This window comes from Penicillium oxalicum, chromosome I, assembly GCF_001723175.1.
Source record: "Penicillium oxalicum strain HP7-1 chromosome I, whole genome shotgun sequence".
Taxonomy (NCBI): Eukaryota; Fungi; Ascomycota; class Eurotiomycetes; order Eurotiales; family Aspergillaceae; genus Penicillium; species Penicillium oxalicum.
The window spans coordinates 1,875,202-1,900,223 of NC_064650.1; the positions used below are offsets into that span (position 1 = coordinate 1,875,202).

The 25,022-nt window shown below is 51.7% G+C and overlaps 7 protein-coding genes across 7 annotated transcripts; 3 read left to right on the plus strand and 4 right to left on the minus strand.

Annotated features, from left to right (window-relative positions):
• Nucleotides 1-739: 739 nt before the first annotated feature.
• POX_a00635 (uncharacterized protein) lies at nucleotides 740-3,574 on the minus strand (the record flags this gene model as incomplete). Its single annotated transcript, XM_050109574.1, has 3 exons — nucleotides 740-3,218; nucleotides 3,332-3,386; nucleotides 3,451-3,574. The coding sequence occupies 3 exons, from the start codon at nucleotides 3,572-3,574 to the stop codon at nucleotides 740-742; spliced, it is 2,658 nt and encodes an 885-aa protein (XP_049973342.1).
• A 1,348-nt stretch (nucleotides 3,575-4,922) lies between these two features.
• On the minus strand, nucleotides 4,923-6,913 carry POX_a00636 (uncharacterized protein; the record flags this gene model as incomplete). Its single annotated transcript, XM_050109575.1, has 2 exons — nucleotides 4,923-4,983; nucleotides 5,046-6,913. 2 exons carry the CDS (start codon nucleotides 6,911-6,913, stop codon nucleotides 4,923-4,925), a joined length of 1,929 nt encoding a protein of 642 aa, XP_049973343.1.
• Nucleotides 6,914-7,870: 957 nt separating this feature from the next.
• Nucleotides 7,871-9,439, minus strand: POX_a00637 (uncharacterized protein; the record flags this gene model as incomplete). Its single annotated transcript, XM_050109576.1, has 1 exon — nucleotides 7,871-9,439. The coding sequence occupies one exon, from the start codon at nucleotides 9,437-9,439 to the stop codon at nucleotides 7,871-7,873; it is 1,569 nt and encodes a 522-aa protein (XP_049973344.1).
• A 2,701-nt stretch (nucleotides 9,440-12,140) lies between these two features.
• POX_a00638 (Protein kinase byr2) lies at nucleotides 12,141-15,036 on the plus strand (the record flags this gene model as incomplete). The annotated part of the gene is made up of 4 exons (XM_050109577.1): nucleotides 12,141-12,322; nucleotides 12,394-12,467; nucleotides 12,534-12,685; nucleotides 12,748-15,036. 4 exons carry the CDS (start codon nucleotides 12,141-12,143, stop codon nucleotides 15,034-15,036), a joined length of 2,697 nt encoding a protein of 898 aa, XP_049973345.1.
• Nucleotides 15,037-15,513: 477 nt separating this feature from the next.
• Nucleotides 15,514-16,783, minus strand: POX_a00639 (uncharacterized protein; the record flags this gene model as incomplete). The annotated part of the gene is made up of 3 exons (XM_050109578.1): nucleotides 15,514-15,637; nucleotides 15,723-16,415; nucleotides 16,533-16,783. The coding sequence occupies 3 exons, from the start codon at nucleotides 16,781-16,783 to the stop codon at nucleotides 15,514-15,516; spliced, it is 1,068 nt and encodes a 355-aa protein (XP_049973346.1).
• A 930-nt stretch (nucleotides 16,784-17,713) lies between these two features.
• Nucleotides 17,714-20,286, plus strand: POX_a00640 (uncharacterized protein; the record flags this gene model as incomplete). Its single annotated transcript, XM_050109579.1, has 4 exons — nucleotides 17,714-17,785; nucleotides 17,871-17,954; nucleotides 18,023-18,391; nucleotides 18,445-20,286. The coding sequence occupies 4 exons, from the start codon at nucleotides 17,714-17,716 to the stop codon at nucleotides 20,284-20,286; spliced, it is 2,367 nt and encodes a 788-aa protein (XP_049973347.1).
• Nucleotides 20,287-21,571: 1,285 nt separating this feature from the next.
• POX_a00641 (uncharacterized protein) lies at nucleotides 21,572-24,613 on the plus strand (the record flags this gene model as incomplete). The annotated part of the gene is made up of 3 exons (XM_050109580.1): nucleotides 21,572-21,785; nucleotides 21,859-24,451; nucleotides 24,529-24,613. 3 exons carry the CDS (start codon nucleotides 21,572-21,574, stop codon nucleotides 24,611-24,613), a joined length of 2,892 nt encoding a protein of 963 aa, XP_049973348.1.
• Nucleotides 24,614-25,022: the final 409 nt, after the last annotated feature.

The following is a 25,022-nucleotide window of genomic DNA, read 5'->3' on the forward strand; positions in this document are numbered from 1 at the left end:
TGCGCTGAGTTGGAGATCTAGCCGTGTCGTTGATACTCAATCACACAAGACGATGGGATCATTTGAAAAGATCACCTGGAGTCAATGGATGGATGTGATGATTTCAACGGAAATTGTGGACTGTCCTGCGGCATCAAAGGGCTGGAGAGCAACCTCCAACAGCCGACAACTGACATGCGAAGACGTGAATTAAGATACCCGACGAATGTCACAGAACCCAGTCAACAAAAGATGTCTTCTCACTTCCTCCACTGTGCTCTAGAAAGTCTCTGCGAAAAATGGGGGAGAATGAGTTGTGCAGGTACCAGGTGCAGAGCGAGGTGGATGATATACCCGGATGGCCATGAACCCAGGAACCTCAAAACACAACAAACATTGAAGGGTATAAGGATGAACAAAAATGCTAAGTATAGAAATTGGAATGGCAGCCAAAATCCAAGGGTCATCGCGAGGAAACAAACAAAACAGTCAACAGCAAATTAGCAGAAAGGATCAAACACGCAATCATTCATCGCATCCCGCCATGGCCTATCCCAGTCATCCCAAAAACAAAAAGAACTCCAGTAAATGTCATATCGCGTCATCTTCATCAGATCAGAATTAAGTTGAGTGACCAGAGACGAAGTATTCGGCCCCGATAACCGATGATGGAAATCCCCTAGCGCAATTTTGACACCAGGGGTTGCTACTACCCCAACAGACGTACGTCTGTTCTCCCATCTCATCGCACCTTTTTGTTTTACGATGGAGGCCATCCTTCGAGCAGATCGGCATACGAGTCCAGACTGGATCCCACCAAGTCCACAACGGCCCAGCTGGTGTTGCCCTTGAAAGTTCTCGCCCAAACCCGCACAATGGCAACGCTTAGCTGTCGCACTTTGTACGGGTTGGCCATGAAGTCCAGATCGGGTGCTCCGGGCGGATCCACGGCCATCTCGGTCTCGTCCATCATGCTTTTGATCCACAGGAGAAGCTTCCGCTCGTGTTCCGAGAGTCGCTGCTCGGACTGCGTCGCGGGAATAGCGAGCAGCCAGCGGCTCAGGAGAAAGGCGCATTCGAGACTGCACAACGAGTGCTGGATACTCCAGAAGAACGAGTGCGTCCGCGCCACAAAGTCGATACCAAGTCGAACCGGAATGGACAGGGCATGAGCAGAGTGCAGTAACGCCATGATCAGCCGGGGGTGACGGACAAGTGGCGGTGACTCGTTCAGGGCGTGTGCGATTTGATGAGGATCTTGGGTGATTAGATGGCGGCAGGGCCCTAGATCAACATGGAGGCGGATGTAGGCAAGGCCAAGTAGTGCGGTTGAGGTGAAGGCAATAGGGCCGGCCGGGTTTTGCGGATCGATGCTGGATTCAGGCGTCCGTTTCCAGAGAGCTTTCCAGGCGCTCAGGGAATTGTCGAGCACATTCAAGTCTTCCTGTCGTAGACTGGTTCCGTGCATACTAGGGGCCGAGAGACAAAGCTGACGGGCAAAGAAGATTTGTTGGATGATGGCATGAATCAGGATATAATTGCCTAGAGGTGATATGGGAGTGGATGGAGGCGGATTGGAGAATTTGAGAAAGAGGCGGGCAAACGCATCTTGGAAGGAAACCTCGGATCCTTGACGGAGTCGTTGGACACGGCGCCATTGAGCTGCATTATTGGCCTTCCACAGATCATGCGAGCTGGGCATGTTCAGTTTGAGCTCTCCGTTGAGGATCATCGGAGGAATGTTGTACATGATGGAGTGAAGGTTGAAAAAGCAGTAAACGATGAGTTTCGTTCGTCGATTCCCCTCTCTCCGAACCCATTCCTCCCAACTGATGGGATCCGCTGTCGGAGGTGGTTCTGACAAACCATGCTCTCGGACAAGCCTTGCCAATGTGCTCTGCAGCGAAAGAATCTCACGCAACAATTCCGGCTGTCGCTCCCAAGACGCAAAGACCGTGAGGAGCAGGAAGGTTCGAATCACTTCCATGTGTGCATCAGAGTCATCGAGAGTATAGATGGATTGGTTCATCGGGGTGTTTTGCATGTGCTGATTCTGGAAAGGGCTGCTTGTTGTATTCGAGAGCATCGACGACCCTCGCGATGTGTGGAATCCCGAGGGCGGCGAGATGTAATTCCATGAGGGATAGGGGACCTGCCGACTATCCCTCCGTCGAAGCCGCTCTAGCAGAATAGCCTTGGCTGCATGAAATAGATCAATTCCTCGACCATTTTCAAAGCGATAATGCGATCCGGCAGCAGCAGTGGCCAGTGTCAGCTCCGGTGACCACTTGGCGACCGACAATGTTGGCACGTGGACAAATGGAAGATGTTCATTCAACCCATTGATATAGCCCGCGAAGAAGCGGGATAGAGTGTGTCGGGACGGAGGCACAAACCCCTTGGGCAAGACATAGGCGAATTCATCCAATTTTTGAACAAAAACTTGTCGGTCGGCATTGCTGATATCCCAAGCAGGTCGAAGCCCTTCGTCAGAGAGACCAATGCGATCTTCAATTTCATGGGACTCGGGCTGCAGAGAGGGTAACCTGGACCCAAAATTGGAGAATGACGGCTGTTCATCGGGTTGGCCTCGAGGATCGCTCATCAGGTCACCCCCTAATCTCGCTGATGATGTTGGCGCAGCTTCTCGACCATGTGACTTGGAGTCGACCGACAGACCCGGAGGTAACATGGAGTCTTCGACGGACGAAAAAACCCCCGAATCCCAGTCTGACGACAAACCGACACTCTCCAGGAAGACGGTAAAGTCCTGAACTGGGTCACCGAGGTCGGTGAGGTCCAGCATGGATGGTTCAACACCATAAGAATCGGTGATTCCCCGCTCTGGGACTGGCGGAAGAGATTGTGAGGGCGCGCCGACCGCTTGGTTTTGCTTGCGTAAGGATTCGAGGTTCTCCTGCTGTCCCTCGAGTGCAACATGACTAGCCGCATGCGACAACAGATTCAGGTCATAACCCCACGAGGGATTGAAGTGAGGTGTTTCAACGATCGAGGGCGGTTGAATTTGCACCTCAGTGGATGGGTGTGGCACCTGGGTGTGGACAGGGATGGCGTCGGCCAGCTCGAGCATTCGAGATTCATGGTGGGGGGTAGGTTGAATGATCGCGGGCTGGAGAGGAACCTCGTGGTGTGAATTGTCGCCATTCTGCGCACGATCATCACGACCCGCGGCCGCTTCTGCAGGATGTACCAATCGCTCGTGTCGCACGAGCAGGTCACTGGAGAGCTCAGCTGTCAGCCAGCCATTGTGGGGATAACCGCCCGAGGACAGGAGGGAGAAAAAAGAAAGAGCCGTGAGCGGAGACGATAGGTAGGACTTTCAAGGGCTTACCTGCGTGCAAAGGATTTGGAACAAATGTCACATGAGAACGGCTTCTCCTTGGTATCTGTTGTCCTACGTTAGATGGGATCAACTCCGACTCGTGGAGCTGAGGAGAGGGGTTACTCAACGGGTGCGGAGATGGCGTTGGAGATGCTCCAGACGGGCGAAAGAGCGGCTGCAGTATTCACACGACAATGATTTGCGATGGGTGGCGCTCTTCTTCTTGACTTTACCGGTCTTTTCGTCCTCCATTTTTTCCTTTCAACACTGTGAGGGGAAAGAAAAGGCGCAAAGGCGGCGGGAGGGACGTTGCGGGACTTTGGGGGGAAGAAGAGGGGAAAGAATTTGAGGCCCTCAAGGAACCGAGCGGGGAAAAAAAAAGGGAATTGTGGGGGGAGTTTTTTTTCCTTCTTTTTTCTGGGATTCGACCTGGAGAGACTTGGCGGCTCAATTCAAGGCTTCAAGTAAAAGGCTATCAAGTCAGATTGTTGGTCATAGACAGGGGTGTCTTTAAAGAGGAAAAAAAAGCATGACTGCATCTTGATCTATATCGCTAAGACTAGTAGCTCAGGTAACTGTCGCGTATGATAATTGAAATCAACCTACGCATTACTAGGTAACCTAATGGTCTTGGGTCAAGAAAGGTGATTTATGGAGAGACGAGCAATGCCTGGCAAAGAGAAACGCCAAGTGACTGACTATCACCCGGTGTGTGATTGATGAAGGGGAGATTCAGTCTGTCTCGTTGGAAATTGTATATGTGTCTCTGCGTAGGAGCATGATAGAGTAGTACTGTAACCAGTCAATTGCGCGTCCATTCATAGGATTAGGGTTGTAATGAACAGGGGGTAACTCGCGAGACCTATGCAGAGTTTGAAAGAGGTAAGGTGGCTGATGATGGCCCAATCCGGCCGAAGTCTACCATCTTGTGATGAGTCCATCATTTTACGGGTGAGACATGCCTTTCCACTGAACAGTTTTTATTCGCTTCTAGCGCTATAATATCCTAATATTAGTCCCGGCACGGTCTGAGGTACCTAGAACCTATGGGCTTCAATGCGAGTGGCCAGAGCTCGTCAAGCCCTAAGCACAACTTGGCATTTCTTTGTCGCAGATCACATAGCAGACAGGCTTAATTCAGACCTCACCCACGCGACGAGGAAAGAAAATAAATGTCCGACAGAGTATGGACGTAATAGTCTGGGACTGCTTTTTTGCGCTGTTCCTCCCCCGAATGTTCTCCTTTTCCTGTCTTTTGACAGGGCCTTTTTTGCCTTCCTAGCAATTCGCATCTCAATCCTTGAAGATCCTGTTCGATCGCCAGAAAATTGCAACGCTGAGTAAAAGGAGAATAGTGCGGAATTGTACAAGGATATGGAGGATGAATGATGTACAATAAAATATTATATCAGACATAACTGGGTTACTCAGTACACGCCGGGGCCCTCCTGACAGACTGGAAGCGCATGCAGAGGACATCAATGATTTCCGTCTGTGCATGTCGCGATTCAGCCGCGACACGTGAAAATGACGGGAATTGTGAAGATTAGGCACATTAAATGGATAGATGCACAAACGCTGTTACAGAAGCAAGTAGTAACTACTGGCTCTCTGGCACAAATCCAAGGCTCTCTCTTCTGTCATCCTGGACACGGGCGTACCTTCACGACCGAATTAGCAACATGGTTCCACACAGCAACCAACGAGGTCAAGGAGAACTTACTCTAAAAGAAGCCGGAACATATACACCTCCATATCGTCATTTCGGAGAGCTCGAGCAGCCCACGACTGGCCATCCTCACCTATTGTCTTTGCAATCTCTCGGCCAACCTCATCGTCCTCGAAAAAACGAATCAGCTCGGGAACCTCCTGCACTTCCATGTTCACAGGGACATAGTGCACCCAGGGAAACAGGATGTTTTGATCCCATTCACGGAAAGAAGTAATTTTGAAGGGGACACTTTTACTACGCAGGAAGGCGTAGAACCTTCCACTATATGCATAGCCATCCAGATCCAGCAGATACCGGTAGTTCCATGCCATTTCCTGGGGTTCCGGCTGAGCAACATCATTGAAGAAGGCTTTCTCTTCGTCACAATCGTCATCACAATCGATGATGTCGGTGAAATGGATGTTGAAGTGTTCCTGTGTTTTGGCTTGATCCGCCTCCTGGATACTCCATTTGGCCTTGCGTCTTGAGGTGCATTGAGACCCAGTCTCGAGACTCATGATATGATGGGCAGACTGAGGATGGGTTAGATTGCCGATGATTCGCTGGCGTTGTAGTTGGCGCCAGCTTCCCTTGAGGCTGTGACCCCCGGTGGTTCTTCCCCGCCAGTAGAGCTGGGGATGCTTCTCTTCCCATGTCACTGCACTGTCGGGATCAAACTTTGACATGTCCTCATAGTAGAAAGGTGACGGCACAGGAATGTCCTGAAACGAAGATGGGTGGGACATGGAGAACATCGGAGTGAGCTCGTTGGAGACTTTGAACGCATTGGGTCGTTGAAACAAGCCGAGGCGGTGCCTCAAGGAAGGCGTGTTGCAGACGTCACTGGCAGCCGATTGATTAAAGATGAAACCCAGCGGGTCCACCGCGTAGGCCGCCGTGTCGTCCGAAGCATTGCCGTCCAAAGCCATGGCTGCTGTCTCTGGTGGACATGATAGTCGCGAGTAGAGCCACGTCTCCTGCTGCACAAAGCTGTTCCAACGACTATATGTGCCAGGTGCAGGACGTGATGGGCTCTCCCAGTCGCCCGGTGAGAATGTGTTCGACACAGCTGACTTGGAATTCAAGCGGGCTTGCGCCGCACGTCCTTCCTTGACCAGTCGTGATAGCTGCTCATGGGCGAGCGCCACACGAGGCTCATCGTGAGCATTGAATTGTAATGTCAGAGCGGGCAACCACTTCTGAAACTTCTTAATGATTTTCCGCGTCCCACGCTCCTGAAAGTCACCCTGATGCTTGCCAAAGGTGTCGATCGTGCCATTCCGTACCGTGAGACCCATGACATACGTCTCGTTCACAGGGCCCACGTCCTCTCTGACTCGAGTGCGTATGACACTTGGCGACAGACCCCAGAAAGGCAGGATCGAGTGGTATATCGTATCGAACTCGTCGATCAGAACAGTCTGGCGCTCCGTGGCAAAGCGATACCACTCATCAAAATGAGGCGGCGGTGGCATTTTGTATCTCCGTTGGTACTCCGCTACAGCTTCATCGAGCGTGGAGGACTGGCGCTCAAGAGTCTCCTGGAAACTTTTCCGCGCATGGGAAACAAGTCGCGCCACAGGATGGTGGCAAGCCCGTTCCTCCAGGACATCGTATGGTCCGTCCGAAATTCCTTGCAATGAAACCGATAGAACGATTCCGCATGATGCCAGAAGAAGAATCAAGGTCAGACCAGCAATGGTCCACGTCTTCCTCGTCAGTCTTGAGTAGCAGCTGCTCCCAGCTTTGCCTTGACCCCCGTCCACAAGCTTATACCGCTGAGCACTCCATGACGCTACACCCGCAGCTTTCAAGGACTCCTTGAGTAGAGAATTCAGATACGAGAATGCAGATTTCAACGAATGGGAATCAAACTGCATCGTGAATGACTTCAAGCGATAATGGCCATCGGGGTACCTTGCATCCAATGCGCGCGCGTGGGGCTCTGCTCTTGATGGCCAGTGCCGGGCGTCAACCAAGCATTTGAATCGCCTTGACTCTCGTAAAGGAAACCCAAAAAAAAAGAAAAGAAAAAGAGAACGACGGGCCTGCGAAAGATCTCCAGGGGGGCCAAAATTTTAGCTTGTAGAGTGGAGTTGACAGGGCCCTACGTTAGTTTGAAGGATCATGGATTTTGATTCGTGAATAGTACATTTTTCTTTCTCTCTCCTGGATCAATTTCGCTAGATAGCTTCCGTCTATCGGGTGAGATTTTAGGGCGGCCGCGTTTGAGGCTGACGGGCTTTACCGTCGTAGATTGGAGGGCTCAAGAGCATAGGGGTGGTGTGAAATCAAGCGACGCCTTGGGGAAGGGAAAGACCCTGACGGGTTCTCTGGGTTCCAAATGGGAGACCTGCGAGCCTCACCAAGATCCAAGCAAATATTAATGGCAATCTGCATGTTCACAACACGGTTGCTCTCAACATCACCCACAATTTCGGAAGGAGCCGTTGAGGCATTGCGATGGAGGCTCCTTTCCAATTAATTTCATGAGAGGCGTGGAAGTACGGGAATCCACACGTGTTGGACTTAGCGAGACCCACCGCCGGAGTCCATGACTCGACGCTTCGAAACGTTCAGCTTATCACGTCCGACTCTGATACTAGAAGTGAGTAAAAGCGCATTTCGTGAGGCGCAGATATCAATATGGGACCAGGAATTTTGGTGACCTCTGTACGGTAGGCGGTCTCCGGAACTGCTAAGTTGCCTCGTCTGTCGCAGGTTTTTTTTTTCTTTTTTGTGGTCAATTAAGGAAGACTTCACGTCGAAGCTTGACTAAGTACATGTGTGATTTATGAAATTCTTGTATCAAAATTTTGTCGTGTCATGTCCATTTCTTAGGCAGCCATTGTGAACTCGTCTGGCTTGTCTTGTAACAATCGCTCCATTGCCTCGGCATCCAAGTAAAGGGCAATATCGATCCCACCATCATCAATCCCGGAATCCATGACCTGAAGACAGCCATCGATCTTTGGCATGACAGCATGCACATATCTTGGTCTCTGGCCGATGCCTACAAAATCGACATCATAGAGTTGCAGCCGCAGCCATGATGTCACCAACGTGTGCTGTGATCCGACAAAGGCCTGCCACAGTCGCTGAGGAGAGACCTCGTATGCGGCATCGTGGAGCATTGCACCCACCTTGTCCGCGGTGAACAGGTTCAAAGTCCGTCGGATCTGAGCGGCTACTGTAGTTCCGAGGCAAGCAGATCTCCCTGGCATGCGTATGTGTGTGATGAACAAGGGAGAGCCAATGAAGGAATCGGGGAGAGACAGACGGGATCGTGCACCGAGGGTAAAGTTGAGAAAGACCTCGTCTGAAGACTGACCATGTCCTCGCGCTTTGTTGACTAGAGCCCATATGTGTGCGAGGAGGGCATCTAACCTGGAGATGTTCTGGCCTCCCGTTGAGCTACTAGCTTTCTGCTTTAACCGAGCCAGCGAGGAACTTGGAAAATGCAAAAGCGCACAACTGACCGGCCTCGACAGATTCCACGTAGGCCATGGGGCTGGAGTAGAAGGAGAGACCTGGGATAGAATCTTCTCACCGGGTGGGATTGAGTTGTTCGTGGTTGGAATAAAGAAGGGCGAGTACCCTGGATCCTCAGCTCCCCACCAATTGAAACGATGAAGAGGCAGCTGTCGAGCTTCCTCAAGAATCTGGGCATCGGGTGTTTCTACATCAATGTTTCCAGCCGCACACGAATCCAGCTGTGCAGGATCGAAAACGGGAGGTCCGAAAACAGAGGAGGGCGAATGACCATCCACAGAGAATGCTTTTCGGCAGTTGGCCGCCCAAAGGTGGACGAAGACCATCAGAGATTGTGCATCGGCCAACACGTGTGCCAACTTGACGCCAATGCCGTATCCGCCATCGTCAAAGAGGTTAATCTGCACTTGCATGGCAGGAAGCCCATCACAATCTCGAAGATTGTATAGGGGTAACAATGTCCGCGAGAGAAAGAGATCTTGATTGAATTGATCCGCTCTCCATACTCCTTGACCCGATGCACGCTCATCAGCAGATGGGACCAGTGATTTCACCGACAGATGTTGATGCCGGACCACAGCCCATTCGACTCCAGGGTCATTTTCCGTACCATAGGTCACCATAGGCCTATTGAAGCGCTCCGTGTGAGATCCTCCTGGTCGCACCGGAGCCCAGTGAATCTGGCCCGCCCATTGAGGAAAGTCATTGAGCGTCACCACTAAGGATGATTGGAGGTGATCGAGAAGACTCTCTTCTGTGACATGAGAGCTGCTGCTCTTTGGAACTGTGGGCTTATCGAACAGCCAAATTGCTCCTGTGGCGGAGAAACGCGCAACGGTGGCATCGAGAATAGACAGTGGGGTTGCAACTGCCGATGCGGGTCGGCGTGATGGGTGAAGGCGAGTTTTATCCATCGTCCAAAGATTGTTTGACGAAAGCGCTTTGAGAGGCTGGAGCTTTTGCGTGAACAATACACAAAGAGCACTGGAATTATCCTTTTAAATAACTTTCCTTGAAAAAAAAGGAAAAAAAACCTCAATGGCGTATAATCGAGGTCTCTTTTGCCTAGGACGACCAAGCCCACGAGAGAACTTTGCCATCTACCCTCGCATGGAGCTTCGCCCCTACTTTCCACAGTTGAGCGGCTTACATTGACTCACGTTGTCGTCCCCGACTCCCCAAAGAAGGATAGTCAACTTTAAACGGCCGGGGCACTCCCACCGCTTGAGTCAGCACCAGCTTGCCTCGGATGAGGAGGCCATGGGAAGTGGGCAGTGTTCGCAGCTTACATTCTTCCTTGGAGATAGATTTCACCGGGAAATTTCACACGGGGGATGAGTCAGAATTTGAATCTTCCCCAGCGCAGAGGAGATTTAGATACTCGATTCGGCAAATAAAACTCAATTCTGTTGATGCATGTCTTTTTTCTGATGCACGCTGCTTGTACAGTATTGACACTTTTCTCAATCCCTGCCATCCATGTCGGGACTTCCCCAGTAGAGTTCGTAGGCGGCAACCTCTCCAAATCTTAGTGGAGCCTCAGAACTCAAAAACATTGCTTAACTTATCATAAATCAAATCAGTCTTATCAATTGGAGTATACTATTGCAGACGTCTTAAGAATAACCATCGGTTTGATCATTCACATCTTCAATGTTGCTGTCAATGAGAGCCGAGGCCAGAAGATAGTAGGTCCATCCAATCTTACAGTACATGTACCTAGCACGCTTTAGTACTTCTCCTCTCCCCACAACTTCTCACTTCACAGACTTGGAACAACAAAGGCGCCCAAGGTCTGGTTTGATACGATTGTCTACACCTTCAAAGTTGACATCCCCAATCATCGCACACAGAAAGGATGAGGTCTTTGGAGGTGACGTCATCGCCTGTGATGTTGCTAAAATTATCAGACCGGACACACGCGTGCTGTTTCAAGAGGGAAAGACAATCTAGTTCGGAGCCTGTACGATCAACTGGCCAGAATTGAACCAGGGAAGCAAGTCAACATTGGCAGTAGTATCTGTCGCCCGAGGATCTCTGAGAGGCCAGCCGCCCAGGAAAAAGACATTTTCAGGGTCCCTTCATGGTGTTACGCTCAAGTTGAGACTGCATCAACATACCTATTGCCAAACATCTTTCGGGTTACATCCACAAAAGGGGTCCCTGTGTCCAGATGAACCTCAGTGATCTTGGATCACAATTTTCTCCTCAAGACAGAAGCCAAAAGGACTCAAAAATGGGACCCTGCTCAGTCCAGTTGCTAGTGAGCCACCGTGCCCGCAGAGCCGAGTAAACAATGGAACAGTGGAGCCGTCTGCCTTGTCGTGAAGCACGCTAGAGCTGCCACCGCCGCTGCCATATCCTCGATGCTCACCAGAGCCTTCCATACAGAGAATCCTATACCATGGAATGTGGCGTAGACTGTAGATAGATTGGATGAGTGGACTGTGGAATTGGACCTGAGAGTGTAGAGTGTTGTGGTACTGACTCTGTAGTCTGTACTGTGCACTTGAAGCGTTTGAGCTGCAAAAGGTCGGCAACCCGAGAGTCATACAACTGGAGTGTGTTTCAGACTGTAGCTCCTGGCTGTGGCAGCCGAACACTGCCGTGGTACAGTACCACTGCGCCAACCTCCCGGGGAACCAAGGTTCCAAGTTGGTAACGATCAACTCACCAGGTAAACAGGTACAGGCAGTCAGGCACAGGCACAGGTGCCAGTACAGGTACCTCGACAGCAATGGAACAAAATCCAGTCCAACCGCGCTGCCAACCAGCAACGCACTGGGGCAACTCCCCCTTGATCCACCCGCATCTGACACACAGACTTCTGCCCTCTTCGGCCCCATCTCGCCGCCTGCTGCTGCTTTCCATTCCATGAACCTCTCTTATTTCGTTTAAACTTTGGACCTATCACTCATCCTTGCCCACCTGTTCTCTTCTCAGGAACTACGACTGCCGTGTCGTCAACGACCCTTGTTGGTGCCCCTCTAAGCATCGTTCAGCAACAGTCGTGGAGTGAATCCTCGCCGGGTGTCAAGTTTCAGGTGACCAGCCTCAGATCGCCCGATCTCGACCCGCGCCAAGCTCTCCCCGGCCATACCTCATTCTCCGCCCAAAAAAAGATCCGGTGTCTCGGAGCTGCCACCGGCAGTCTTTCCTCCCCCTCATTTCAATCCCAGCTTGTACAAGGGACCTGGAGACCGATTTCAGAGCATCGGCTTCACCTGCGTGTATGGACAGAAAAGGTCAGTCCTCTCCGGTCGCAACAAGCAGTTCTCCTAGGGACGAGCGTCGTTGGCTCCGTCGGACACCCAGGCGGCGTGCAGCGTGCCCCTCTCAGCCCTGTCCGCTCCATGTCCACCTCCCGTCTCTTGATCACCTACTGGGTCAACGGCAACACTCCGAGACTGAGCCACTGACGGTATTCCCATGGCAGGGCGCTCCGAGACTATGCTTTGACTTGCGGCATCCTGGCGACCAAGCTCCCGATCATCGATCTCTGCGCGCGAGAAGATCGCAAAAAGTGTCCACCGTAGAGGCCCCTGGTGATTGGGTTCCCTCTGCGGAGAACGACCGGCTACACCGAAGCCGACGACAACAGGTTACGACTTCACGATGCTGGCCCCAAAGACCCAATACGCTACCTTGGCCCCGTCTAGTGCCCAGAGCCCGTCCAACGCCTACTATTCGGGCTCACAGCGCCCTGCAACTGCCACCAAGGTCCCGGAAGGATTTGGATACAGCAGCCCGACCAAGTCGGAGTTGTCGGAGATGCAGGACGATTTGACCACGGTTCGGTATGGCAATAATTCGAGGCGCTCTTCGATTATCGCAATGCCAGAGGTTGGACTGACCAGTTCTTGTCTAGGGGCTGGGATGAGAAAAAGGTGATCCTGTGGTTACATAGCATCAAGTGTGGCCAGTATGAGTCGATTTTCAAAGGTGAGTTGGTTCCTCGGGGTTGAGGGTACAAAGGTCATAGTGACCGGGTCGATTGACATAACATAGCCAACAACTTCAATGGCGACAACTTGATCGAGTGTGATCAGAAAATCCTCCAGGAGATGGGCATCAAAAAAGTAGGCGATCGCGTGCGCATCTTCGTGGCGATCAAGCAGCTACGAAATCAGGCCGTGCCCAACCCCCGGCAGAAGAACATGGTCAGTCTGCGGAATGTCTCTCCGTTCGCCGTGACACCGTCTGACCTGTCTTTCCAAATTAGGATACCCTCGCTGCGCTGGAAGCAGCATCTGCATCCTCAGACCACTCAGGCGCCTCCTCGGTGCGCCTCCCAAACAGACGGATGTCTCGATTGATGGAGGATGAGATTGGCTATTTGGGTAAAACACCTACTCAGCCAAACCAGCCGGCATCGCCGCCTTTCAGCGATTGGCGAAAGGACACGTACTTCAGCCATCCATCCTCGGGTGGCTCGACATCCGGCCGCAACCCAAGCACCCCTAGCGATGGTGCCCGAGCCGCGACACATCCCCGCAATCCTAGCATTGACGGATTGACCATGGGGCCTCTGCCACCCAACTCTCCGGTCATTCGTGTGATTTACACGGGGGGTCAAACCAAGGTCCTCGACATCAGGCATTGCAAGACACCTGACGAGGTGATTCTCTGTGTGCTGAAGAAGCTACAACTCCCCGAGCACCAGTTCCGAAATTACTGCTTCTATGTTCTCGACGGCCTCGAGCCAGATCTGTCCAACTGCAGGCGGTTGACAGAAACAGAGCTCATGGAGATTTGCGAAGGCCACAACAAGTCGGAACGCGGTCGCTTGATCTTACGCAAAATTCATGCGGGAGAGCCCGATGTGGATGAGCTTCGCCGAGCCTCACAGCTCGCTTTCGACGAGAGCCAGGTGACCCATCAGAATGCACTAAACAAATCCAACCCGCGACAGAAAAACAAAATCCAACAGCTGACGGGCGAGTCATGGAACGTGATCAATACCAAGCAGCCGCTTTCACCAGTGGGACCTCGCCACCGTCCATCAACGTCTTCGAATGACCCAGATCAATCCATAGACGATGCGGACCGAAACCACGTCGCCACCAAATTGCGATCATTCTTTGGACAGAGACCGCCCAGCGAGATGATCATTCATGAGCTGCAGTCGTTCTTCCCGAGTCACGATCGGGAAGATATTGCAAAGACGATGCGACGATCCCAACGCCTCAGCCGAGCTGCCAGTCGTCTCAGCGTCGTCAGCAACTACAGTGTTGCGTCCAGTCTCAAGGATGCGCCGCCCCTCCCACCATTACCCCAAATCCCTCCTATACCCAACATTGCCGATTCTTGGTACCACTCACAAGGCGGAGCCCAGGCGGTTCGGGCCTCACGGCCTTTGTCCATCAACCGATTCAACCTCCCCCAGGCTTCGTACCGGGATTCCATTGCATCGAGCTCACTGCAGCCGCTGCAGGAAGAATCTCCGATCGAGCCGAATCGCAAATCCTTTGTCTCGTTCGACAGCGGGTCTGATGAACACAACCTCTCTCGACAGAGCATGATTGATGAGAGCTCCAGTGTCATTGCCACGGACGGTGGATCGTCGAATGAGCGACTCAGCGTGCTGGTAGCGGAAGACGGCGAGGAAGACGACGCGAACCTCATGAACGACTTCTTGGCGGGCAACAATTTTGCCCCAAAGAACTGGATGAAAGGTTCTCTCATTGGCGAGGGTTCTTTTGGCAGCGTCTTCCTGGCTCTTCATGCCATCACTGGTGAGCTGATGGCTGTGAAACAGGTCGAGATTCCGTCAGCAACCAAGGGCACTGAGTTTGATCAGCGTAAGAACAACATGGTCACCGCTTTGAAACACGAGATCGAGCTCCTGCAAGGAATGCACCACCCGAACATTGTACAGTACCTCGGCACGTCCACTGACGATCAGTTCTTGAACATTTTCCTGGAATACGTCCCCGGTGGATCCATTGCGACCATGCTCAAACAATACAACACGTTCCAGGAACCCCTGATCAAAAACTTTGTCCGACAGATCCTGGCAGGCCTTTCATACCTCCATAGCCAAGACATTATCCATCGTGATATCAAGGGTGCAAACATTCTTGTGGACAACAAAGGTGGTGTCAAGATTTCCGATTTCGGTATCTCCAAGCGCGTCGAGGCTTCCACCGTTCTCGGGTCCCGTGCCAGTAGCGGTGGAGGCGGCCATCTGCACCGTCCATCGCTGCAAGGCAGTGTCTACTGGATGGCGCCCGAAGTCGTCCGACAGACCGCTCACACCAAAAAGGCTGATATCTGGAGTCTGGGCTGTTTGGTGGTGGAGATGTTCATTGGTGCTCATCCGTTCCCAGATTGCAGTCAACTGCAAGCCATCTTTGCCATTGGAAGTAACCAGGCTCGCCCACCGGCGCCAGAACATGCCAGTCCCGAGGCCGTTGAGTTCCTGGACATGACCTTCCAATTGGACTATGAAAAGCGGCCCACGGCGGATGAGTTGCTCAAGTGTCAATTCCTATCGACGCCTATCGCTTAGGTTAACAATGATGGTGACTTTGATTGTTTCATGTCATGTGAATGATTCTACCGTGTATTATGTGATAACCTATTGCCAAGTGATTCTCTTTAGCGCTACTGTCCCCTACTTTTATGACCTACACCCTATATCTGCTATCAAGGATTCTGAATATGGCATTTCCTCAAGGGAAATGATTTTTAAAAAACGATGGGTTTTCATCAAAGGGACGTTCTGGGAATCCTTCAGAAAAGAAGTGCTTCTAGTTCATTGAATTATTTCGCGAGACAAATAATCCCCCTTGTAATCAAATTCGCTCGAGACCAAAGATAGAAATGGAGATAATAAAAAGTTCGGGTAAATAGCTGCAATGACCGACGTGCTGGTCATATCTAAAGTTACAGGTTGTGGGAGAAGGGGAGGGGGTACTCTCCCAGTTCAATGCATATCAAAACACCAAGCTACCACGTGCCGACGTGTACCTCGTTACCGAATAGCTTAGTGCACAATCTTGCCATAGAAGGGCACACCCATCGCGCTCAGCAGGAGGCGAGCATCCTTATCGGACTTGCCGGTAGTATGGAGGGTGATGTGACAACCAGGGATCATCTTGGGAGGGTACCTGTGTGGGAAGAAAGAAACGAAAAACAGCCAAGTTAGGATATTTTCATACTCTCAGAGGAGAATTGACGGAGATCAGGACTTACATGTCGTAGTTGACCTCGATCTCCGGGAACAAGGCAACTTGTTCTGGTTCCAGACCGAAGGTGATGTTGCCACTGCTATCACCACTGCTTCCCTTCACACCCGGCCAGTCCTTGATGCGAGGAAGAACCACATCAATCAGCTTTCCGAGGAAGTGATACATGGTCTCGCCGTACATCTCCGCCTTCACTGCGACGGTGTCACGGCCTGGTGCGATACTCCATGTAGCAACGCTAGCCTTGGACTTGAAGGTCTCCACGCGGACGTTGGAGATGGCTTGAACAGCCATACCAGCAACGTGCAACCAGCCAGAGTTCTCCTGCGCAGCACCCTTGACATAGCTGTGAATCGTGATGCGCTCAATCTCAGGGATGTTGTTGAACTTGATTGGCTTGCGGAGCAACCGCAGGACGTCACCACCGCGGGGACCGCGGAGAGGACGGTTCTTGTGGTATGGGGAGCTCTCGTCCCACTCACGCAGACGGGGTGCTTTGGGAGGGGCCTTGAAGCCGGGTGGTGTGTGAACGTAGCATAGGGTCAGGATGTCGGACGCGACGGTGGAGTTGTAGGTCTGCTGAGCCCGCGGGAGGGAGAAGGGGCCGGGAACGAAGAGACGGGAGGAAGGATCTGAAGGGGGAGGAGGTTGGTGAGGGTGAAGAGGACCACGGTCATATTTGGGAGACCGAAATTGGTATCTGAAAAAAAGGCGAGGTTCAGGTCAGCGTACTTGTGTTTCGGGGAGAGAGTCCAATCTCGATGTTGAGAGGAGCACAATGGACTTGACACGACGCAGGCGCAGGGCGGAGACATACCGGGAACGAGGAAGCTGTGTCTTGCGACCCTTTGAGCGGGCCACAGGGTCAAATGATTTGACAAGATCCTCGGGGACCGTGGCATTCAACGACGACGCGGTCTCGAGCTCGTCTAGTTGGTCCGACAAGCGCCGGCTTGGGGCTTCATCGGAGGCATTGCGGCGGCCCAAGAAAGCCTGAGTGCGGCTACAAGGCACAAAGGCCCTGGGAACTGACCGTGCCAGGTATCTTGATGATTCCCTGACAGCCATTCTGTGTAGTGCAGCAAGCTGGTCTGGGGTCGGATTTCCGAGTCGCCCTGGCACGGAAAATTGTTTGCAACGGAGCGGAGGATCATGTGACTTTAGCCATTGAGCTTTGTGCCTGAGTTTGCGGGCTTGAACCTCTCCACTCGATGCATGGAAGCACCTTAATCTCAGCGTTACAAAATTCCCTCGTATTTCCTCATGCTACGACTTTGCTCTACGCATGCCGTCTGTGTAGATCGGACTTGGAGCTATTTTTTTTTATCTATCATCACTCACATTACGATGAGAGCGGAGGGAAATAATAATTGTGTGCAACTCAGGCCTAAATTCAGTCGGAACTTGCGTTCACCTTTCAACTAATCATGACCGCGAAATTAATCATCACTCACTGAGATAAATACGATGAGTGCTTCATCTCCACTGGATAAAAGCAAATACAAGCACCGCCATCGAAACCGCTCTGCGTCAGGCTTCAAGTCATGGCTTGCTCATTCCGCTGGACAACTCCTGAGAGAGATGATCTATACTTCCACGTGATGCTTGAGAGCCTCACAGATCTGGCCCTCCATTCAAGCGATCGCCCTGGCAGGACTGGAGCTGCCCCGCGGGAAGATACATGAGGGCCGATTCACAGATCAGCTCTACCACGTTCGGTCGCTCTCTTTTCCTGCTCAAGAATCCACCATCCCTCGCCGCACTGTTGTGTCACTCAACTTGATCACCGATCACGTTCACACTCTTGCGCTGGCCCCATGCTAGCGTCATCACTACACAAACGCAGCATATGATCTTCCCGCGTGCTTCATGGAAATTCTGAGGCCTTAACTAAGCTCTCAGAGCCTCCCGTCCTCACTTAATCCCCCCGCATGTTGTACCTCTTCCGACTTTTGCTCCCTCAACAACCAACGCTTTTCGGTGGGAAAGCTTTCCAATATGTCGGGTATTCATCGCTTTCTCACGCGCCGTGATCGACAAAAAGGCAGCACACGAAATTCCAGAGATGAGGTGCGTGGCTGTCTACCATTGACAAAAAAAGAACGGGCCGATTATCAGATCATGGTGCTGACTGAACACCTTGCGCGAACCTTAGACTCCTGCGACACTCATGCCAATTTTACGAGACCTCTTTACCTCATCTTCCAGCAAAGAAGAAAATGCAGAGCAAGAGAAGAAGGTGATATAAATGATCATTCATTCATTCTTACTTCATGCCACTATACTAACATGTTCGTATCACCTCAGGTGAAACTTGTTGAAGCTCATCTTCGCGCTCTCGGATACAGCACGCTAGGGAATGAGCACGTCAGACATGCTCTGGAAAACACAAACTTTGAGGTGGAAAAAGCAATCAGTCTTCTTCTCCTCCTGGAGGACTCGATCGAAGGAATCATCCGGCCCTACAACCCTACAACAAAACTTTTGGGCGCCGTCAACAGGCAGGGTGTCACATGCTACCTGGACGCTTTGCTTTTTGCCATGTTCGCTCACTTGGATTGTTTTGAGGCGATCCTTTACAAGTCTTTCAATGATGAGCCCCGCCGGAAACTTGCCATCTGTCTCCGATTTTGGGTGAATCTGCTTCGCGCAGGGAAGCTGATCACTACTGATATCGTAAGTCTGCTGTGAAATAACCGACTATAATCCACGCTGACTGAAAGCCACAGACCAAATTTCTTCAAGAGACGTTGGCAGAATGTGGCTGGGAAGATGCAGCCAAGTTACGACAGCAGGATGCTTCCGAGGCATTCACATTCATTACAGAGAAACTCGAGCTACCTCTGCTGACTCTGAAGATGGACATCTACCACACCGGAAAGGAGGATGCCAGCGATGACCATAAATTTATCAACGAACGGCTCCTTGAGGTGGCCATCCCACCGGAGCCTGCGGACGGCGAGGTGCTTACTCTGGAAGATTGCTTGGAGGCGTACTTCAACAACCGTATTGAAGTAAAACGATACATGGAACGGAGAAACACTCTTAGCTCTCGATCTGTGGATTCTCTCTCGATCTCCAAAGGCTTTAGTGCGCATGTCGAAGAAGTCGAGACGACACCAACTTCTTCTCCTGCCCAGTCGACCTCTCCACTCCCCGAGAAGGCCAGCCCTTGGTCCTCAATTTCCAGGATTGGAGATTCCATGGATCCTCGGAAGCTCAGTCGGCGTGACAGCATTGTTCGTGAGCGGTTCATCCCAGATTCGAGTGATGAAACACAGGAGATGGCAGATTCGGCAGCATCGGATCAGCCTCGCAGGGGGGTCATCCGGAAGGAAGTCATGATGCCTGCGTGGCAGTTCTTCAGCCTGATCCGTGAGTTTCCCGTGCCAACACGTAAAATCCGAGCTAACCCTGAAATCTCTCCAGCCTGGTACACCGATAACACCCCTACAAATGACGCTCAGGTAGCCGCACATTTTTCGTCCAAGCGGCCTATCCTTGGCATGTGTCTGAAGCGCTATTCATTCACGCCCAATGGCAAGGCTGTGCGGCTCAATACTTACATTGACATTCCCGTTGAGATCGGCCTTCCTCATTTTATCCAGGATGACAATATGAATGTTGACGCCCCGATCTATGGAAACTTCAAACTCTCGTTGCAGGCTGTTGTGTGTCATCGAGGCAACTCGGTGGACTCGGGACACTACATCGCGCTAGTTCGAGGAACATGTGACGACGCGCTTCCCCCTGGTTCCCGCAATGGCGCTCCGTCTGTGTCCTCGGAGGCGCCCAAGCAGTGGATGCGGTTTGACGACCTTGCTACAGAGAGGATCACCCTGATCGATATTGAGGAGGCTCTGAAGACAGAATCTCCTTACCTTCTGTTCTATCAAATCCTTCCCATTGACCAGGACCCAAGCCTGGTCGACAGTTCGAACAAGCCCTCGTCTCTTGCATCCGATCTCACCTTGGATGTAGAGATGGGTGATGTCTATCGGAAGCTGTCGAGTTTAGCGGTTGACACGGATGGTAGTATCACCGAAGATATCACCTCTGCTCGACCAAGCCTCGAGATCACCAGCCCCGATCTCATGACTCATCCGCTTGGGAACCCTGAGCGACGTCCCAGTGTAGTGTTTTCAGAGTCCACTCCGTTCGGACCCCCTCGCTCGATGCCCTCAATGTCCCCGCGCCTCACGCCAATGGACGAGTTCGGCAGTGGTACTTCCTTCAGTTTCTCCCGTCGAAGTTCCCGTCATACAAAGAGTAACGCTGGCAGCCGCGCCGGTAGCCAAACCGGTGAAAATCGGATTGGGTCCACTTTCTCTCGCTTTGCTGGCCGCCTGAGTCGTGACAAATTCACCAGTGACGGCGAGGGGGAGATTGATGAATCTGCTCTTGATGTTGACGAGGGTACAGTGGATGATGTCCACATTGGGACTAGCAGGCTCGAGGGGAAAGACAAGAAAGCCAAGGATCGAAATCAATGGGGAAAGTCCAAGGACAAGTCCAAAGACCGATCCAAAGGAAAGGCCCAGAAGCCAGATCGTGAGTGTGCTGTGATGTGAGCACAGAGCAAGGCAGCGCAGAAGACAGCCCTACCCAGTTGGCCAATGCGCAAATGCTCTGTGTTCCAAAGTTCTAGTTGGATTGCGTTCCACTTTCATTTGTATGTTTAATCTGTGACTGCATTTGTCTTGAAGATACCCCCTACTGTATGCATTGAAATGATGATCATGTTTCACTTTTGTCCTGATTCGCCGACGGATGTGCTTCCTTTTGAAATCACACCATGGTTTCTGACTACGCCTGTGTGCCTATGGCCCCTGCTGTCTGGAGCAGATGACCACCACTGCGGCTGGTATAACAGTTCCTGTCTTTTGGAGCTCCCTGTGGAGAACCGTTTGAGTAGATTGGGTTCGAAGGGAAATGGAAGGAAGCGAGTGATATCGACGTAGCCGCAGCTTTTGCACAGTGGACATGGTCCATCGAGGCACAATATTCCCGCATCTTTGATCATCCGCCAGGTTTCGGTGGACTTGCCAGCCTTTGGATCCAGAGCCGGTCCGGTAGGTTTTCCACATGCCTCGCCATTAGGGCGTTGTAAAGCCCGCTTGCATCTTTCCAGTCTGTGCGTGAATACGTGACCACAACTCACGCGTCCGGTATACTGAATTGCTTCGTACTGACACATTCTGAGGAGTCATCCAGAGGTAGGTAGGTAGCAGCTGTAAGGTTGTAAATTATAGAGGAGATGAGATTCACTTGCACGACGCGGAAACGACTGAATCAAAGAGATTTGAGGACAGAAGAATGCGACGGATTGATGGGTGTGGAAAAGTGACTCGTAGATATGTGAATATCCCCGGGATATATAGTAGGCGACTGACTGCCTGGGTAGTCAAATCACAATACCTGAAGGATTGTGAATTGCGATGAAAGACTTTCCAATTGTCTCGTGTTCGGGCTACAGTTCATTGCTGAATAAAGCACCCGCGATCGGAACTATGTGAATGTTTCGACGCATATAAGGGTTGCAGCAAAGAGTATTGTCATTGTCCATTGTAATATATCTTAAGCCTATGCATTAGTTGAAAACTTCAGAGACTACATTTCGTAGGTCTCAGCTGCGCGGTCAATTGCCGATTGAGCTCAGACGTAATTATTGTTGATGGCATTGATGGCGGCTCTGCGGCATTGTGCCTCAGGCCAGTTAGCGTCTTGCTCTCCGCATTCCCACGCAGCTCCGCGTCCCTCCAGGCCGCCAACTTGTGACCAAGCTCCTGCAAGCTCAGTCGAGTACGCTCCGATCCTTCTCAGTGACCGTTATGAGATAGTGATCAGCTGCGCATCATGGCGCTGGACGGATCCAGCACTTACGTGGCTCCGAATAACCTCACGGAGCCTTCGGAGTCCCTACCGATCTTTGACGTACAACGGGTGCAGCTCCAATTTCCCATCGCAGCGGATTTTGTAGCTGCCCAGGTCGCAAACAATGTTCTCATTCTAGCGCTTTCGACGGGGCGAATCCTGCGCATTGATCTGGATTCCCCGGAGGACATTGATGGTAAGGACCTCACCGAACGTGCCCCTCTTCTCGGTGCAGCATCTCAACTAAGCTGTGCATACACTCGCAACAGATATCGACCTTCCAAAGAAGTCGTCAGAGATTGGCTTGATTCAGCGCATGTTCCTGGACCCCTCGGCGTCTCATCTGATTATCACCACTACACTGGGCGAAAATTACTACCTTCACACGCAATCTCGCCAGCCAAAGGCTCTATCTCGTCTCAAGGGTGTGTCCATTGAAAGCATCGCCTGGAACCCGTCTCTTCCGACAGCCTCGACTCGCGAGATCCTTCTGGGTGCGACCGATGGCAACGTATACGAGACATTTATAGAACCCTCGACCGAATTCTACCGTCGCGAAGAGAAGTACGTCACCGTGGTGTACAAAGTGCCAGATGGCTCGCCCGTGACGGGCATCAGTGCTGAACCCATACCGTCACGGCCGGACTCAAGACAAGTCTTGGTAGCGACGAACCGAAAGCTCATACACTTCTCGGGCCGGGTATCAGCTACCACAAAACATGGGAGAGATGGCGGCGGTTCTATCTACGCAGATCTCTTTCAGCGCGAGACTGCTCTAATTCACGAAAGCGCGACCCCCTCCGGCTCCGCTCCCTCGGCATTGACGGTGAACTCATCCTCGATTGTGGGAAGCCATCAAAGTGACGGCCAGGCTGAAAAGGAATTCGCATGGTTAAGCGCGGAGGGAATCTATCATGGTCCGCTCTCACCTGGTAACCCATTTGACAACGCAAAACTGCTGCCTCGATCCAAATATCCCGCAAGCCTTTCCGCACGAGGAGGAAAGAAGTTGATACAAGACCCCATCTCAGCAATGACGCTGACTCATTGGCATGTTCTGGCCCTTGTCGAAGGTCGGGTAGTCGCGGTCAACCGACTGAACGAGGAGATTGTGTATGACCAGGCTGTGCTAGAACCTCGACAAAGTTCCTTGGGACTGTTGACTGATCTCACGCAAAATACCTACTGGCTTTTTACCAGCAAAGAAATTTTCGAGGTCGTGGCCAACGAGGAAGATCGAGATGTTTGGAAGGTCCTTCTCAAAGACCGTAAATTTGATGAAGCACTCCAATATGCCCATCGGCCTGCTCAGCGTGACGCTGTCCTGAAGGCGTCCGGTGATTTCCTGGCAGCACAAGGCAACTTTCTTGAGGCTGCAAAGGTGTGGGGAAAGAGCAGCAAAGGGTTTGAAGAGGTCTGCCTGACCATGGTCGATAACAAGGAGTACGATGCCCTTCGTAAATATCTACTATCGCAGCTTTCGACCTACAAAAAAGCGTCTGTCATGCAGCGGCTCATGGTTGCGAGCTGGCTGGTTGAGCTCTTCATGTCCAAACTGAATGCCCTGGACGACAGTATTGCAACCAAGGCGGAGCTGACCGAGGGGGCAACCGAGGGCCAGGTCCAAGACCAGCTGGGTGAAATGCGGGCTGAATTCCAAGACTTTGTGACGCGGCACAAGTCGGATCTGGACAAGAAAACTGTCTACGATATCATTAGCAGCCATGGCCGAGAGCAAGAGCTACTCTTTTTCGCGACCACTATCAACGATCACAACTACGTTCTGTCCTACTGGATCCAACGGGAGAAGTGGACGGAAGCCTTGAATGTCCTCCAACGCCAAAGCGAGCCTGACGTCTTTTATAAGTACAGCAGCGTGCTGATGACCCATGCTGCTACGGGTCTGGTGGAAATTCTGATGCGACAAACAAACCTCGATCCTGAACGGTTGATTCCAGCAATGTTGAATTACAACAAGACTGCCAACGTCTCACTCAGCCAAAACCAGGCTGTCCGATATCTGAACTTTATTATTGTCAATCATCCGAACCCCTCGGCCGCCGTGCATAATACTTTGATCTCCATCCATGCCTCCAGTCCATCAACATCGGAATCAGGGCTGCTCAGCTACTTGCAGTCGCAGTCATCGACGCCTCTCCAATACGACGCCGACTTTGCGCTTCGGCTGTGTATCCAGCACAAGCGCGTTCAGTCATGTATTCACATCTACAGTGCCATGGGCCAGTACCTGCAGGCAGTTGAGCTGGCCCTGGAAAATAACGACATTGAGCTCGCCGCGATCGTCGCCGACCGGCCCGAGGGAAATGACAAGCTTCGAAAGAAGCTGTGGCTGCTGGTCGCGGAGAAGAAGATTCAACAGCCTGGAACTGGCATCAAAGACGCAATTGAATTCCTTCGGCGTTGTGAACTTCTCCACATTGAGGATTTGATCCCTTTCTTCCCCGACTTTGTCGTGATTGACGATTTCAAAGACGAGATTTGCACTGCGCTGGAGATGTACTCGCGTCACATTGATGAGCTGCGCCAGGAGATGGACAACTCGGCTCAGACTGCCCGTCAGATCCGCTCCGAGATTGCCAACCTGGACACGCGGTATGCGATTGTGGAACCTGGTGAGAAGTGCTGGATCTGCTCGCTGCCTCTCCTGAGCCGGCAATTCTTCGTGTTCCCCTGTCAACATGCTTTCCACAGTGACTGTCTCGGGAAAGAAGTCTTGGAGGGGGCTGGCGGAAAGAAGAAGTATATTCGGGACCTTCAGGCCCAGATGAGCATAGGGGACATCTCTCCAGTCCGGAGGGAGGAGATTGTCAAGGAATTGGACGGGCTGGTCGCGGAAGCCTGGTAAGTGGCATTTCGATCTGACGATATGAACCCAAATTTTTCATTTGACAACGTGGGATGCTAATACTCTTTGTCAGTATTCTCTGCGGGGACCATGCTATCAAACAGATTGACAAACCCTTCATTGCCCCCTCGGAGACCACGGATGAATGGGCCTTATAGAGTGATGAGCATTTTCTCGTCATTCGGGTTTTTTTGACAAGTTATGAAGATGGCGACGTGGTGGAGGTTGTTGCAAGTTCACGTCCCTGCGGCCCGTTTACCTTATGCCTGTGATGTTGAAATTGCGCATTCCCTCGTTGATGTTTGCAATACCCATTTATATCGCTACCTTTTATCATTCTGTGCATGTCTCGTCCCGGGTTTCTTTCAATGAATACAATGTACATTTCCTCTCCCTGTCTTCTTCTCACAGCCAGACACGATGTGCGCATTCACCTCCACCAGGCCCCTTCATCTACATAGAAGCAACTCGAGATATCCGATCCACAAGGCCACTTCCTCGGTAGATCTATCCTAACCCACTCATACCACTCGACCCCAATTTGTCTTTCGAGGCCTTGATACCGAA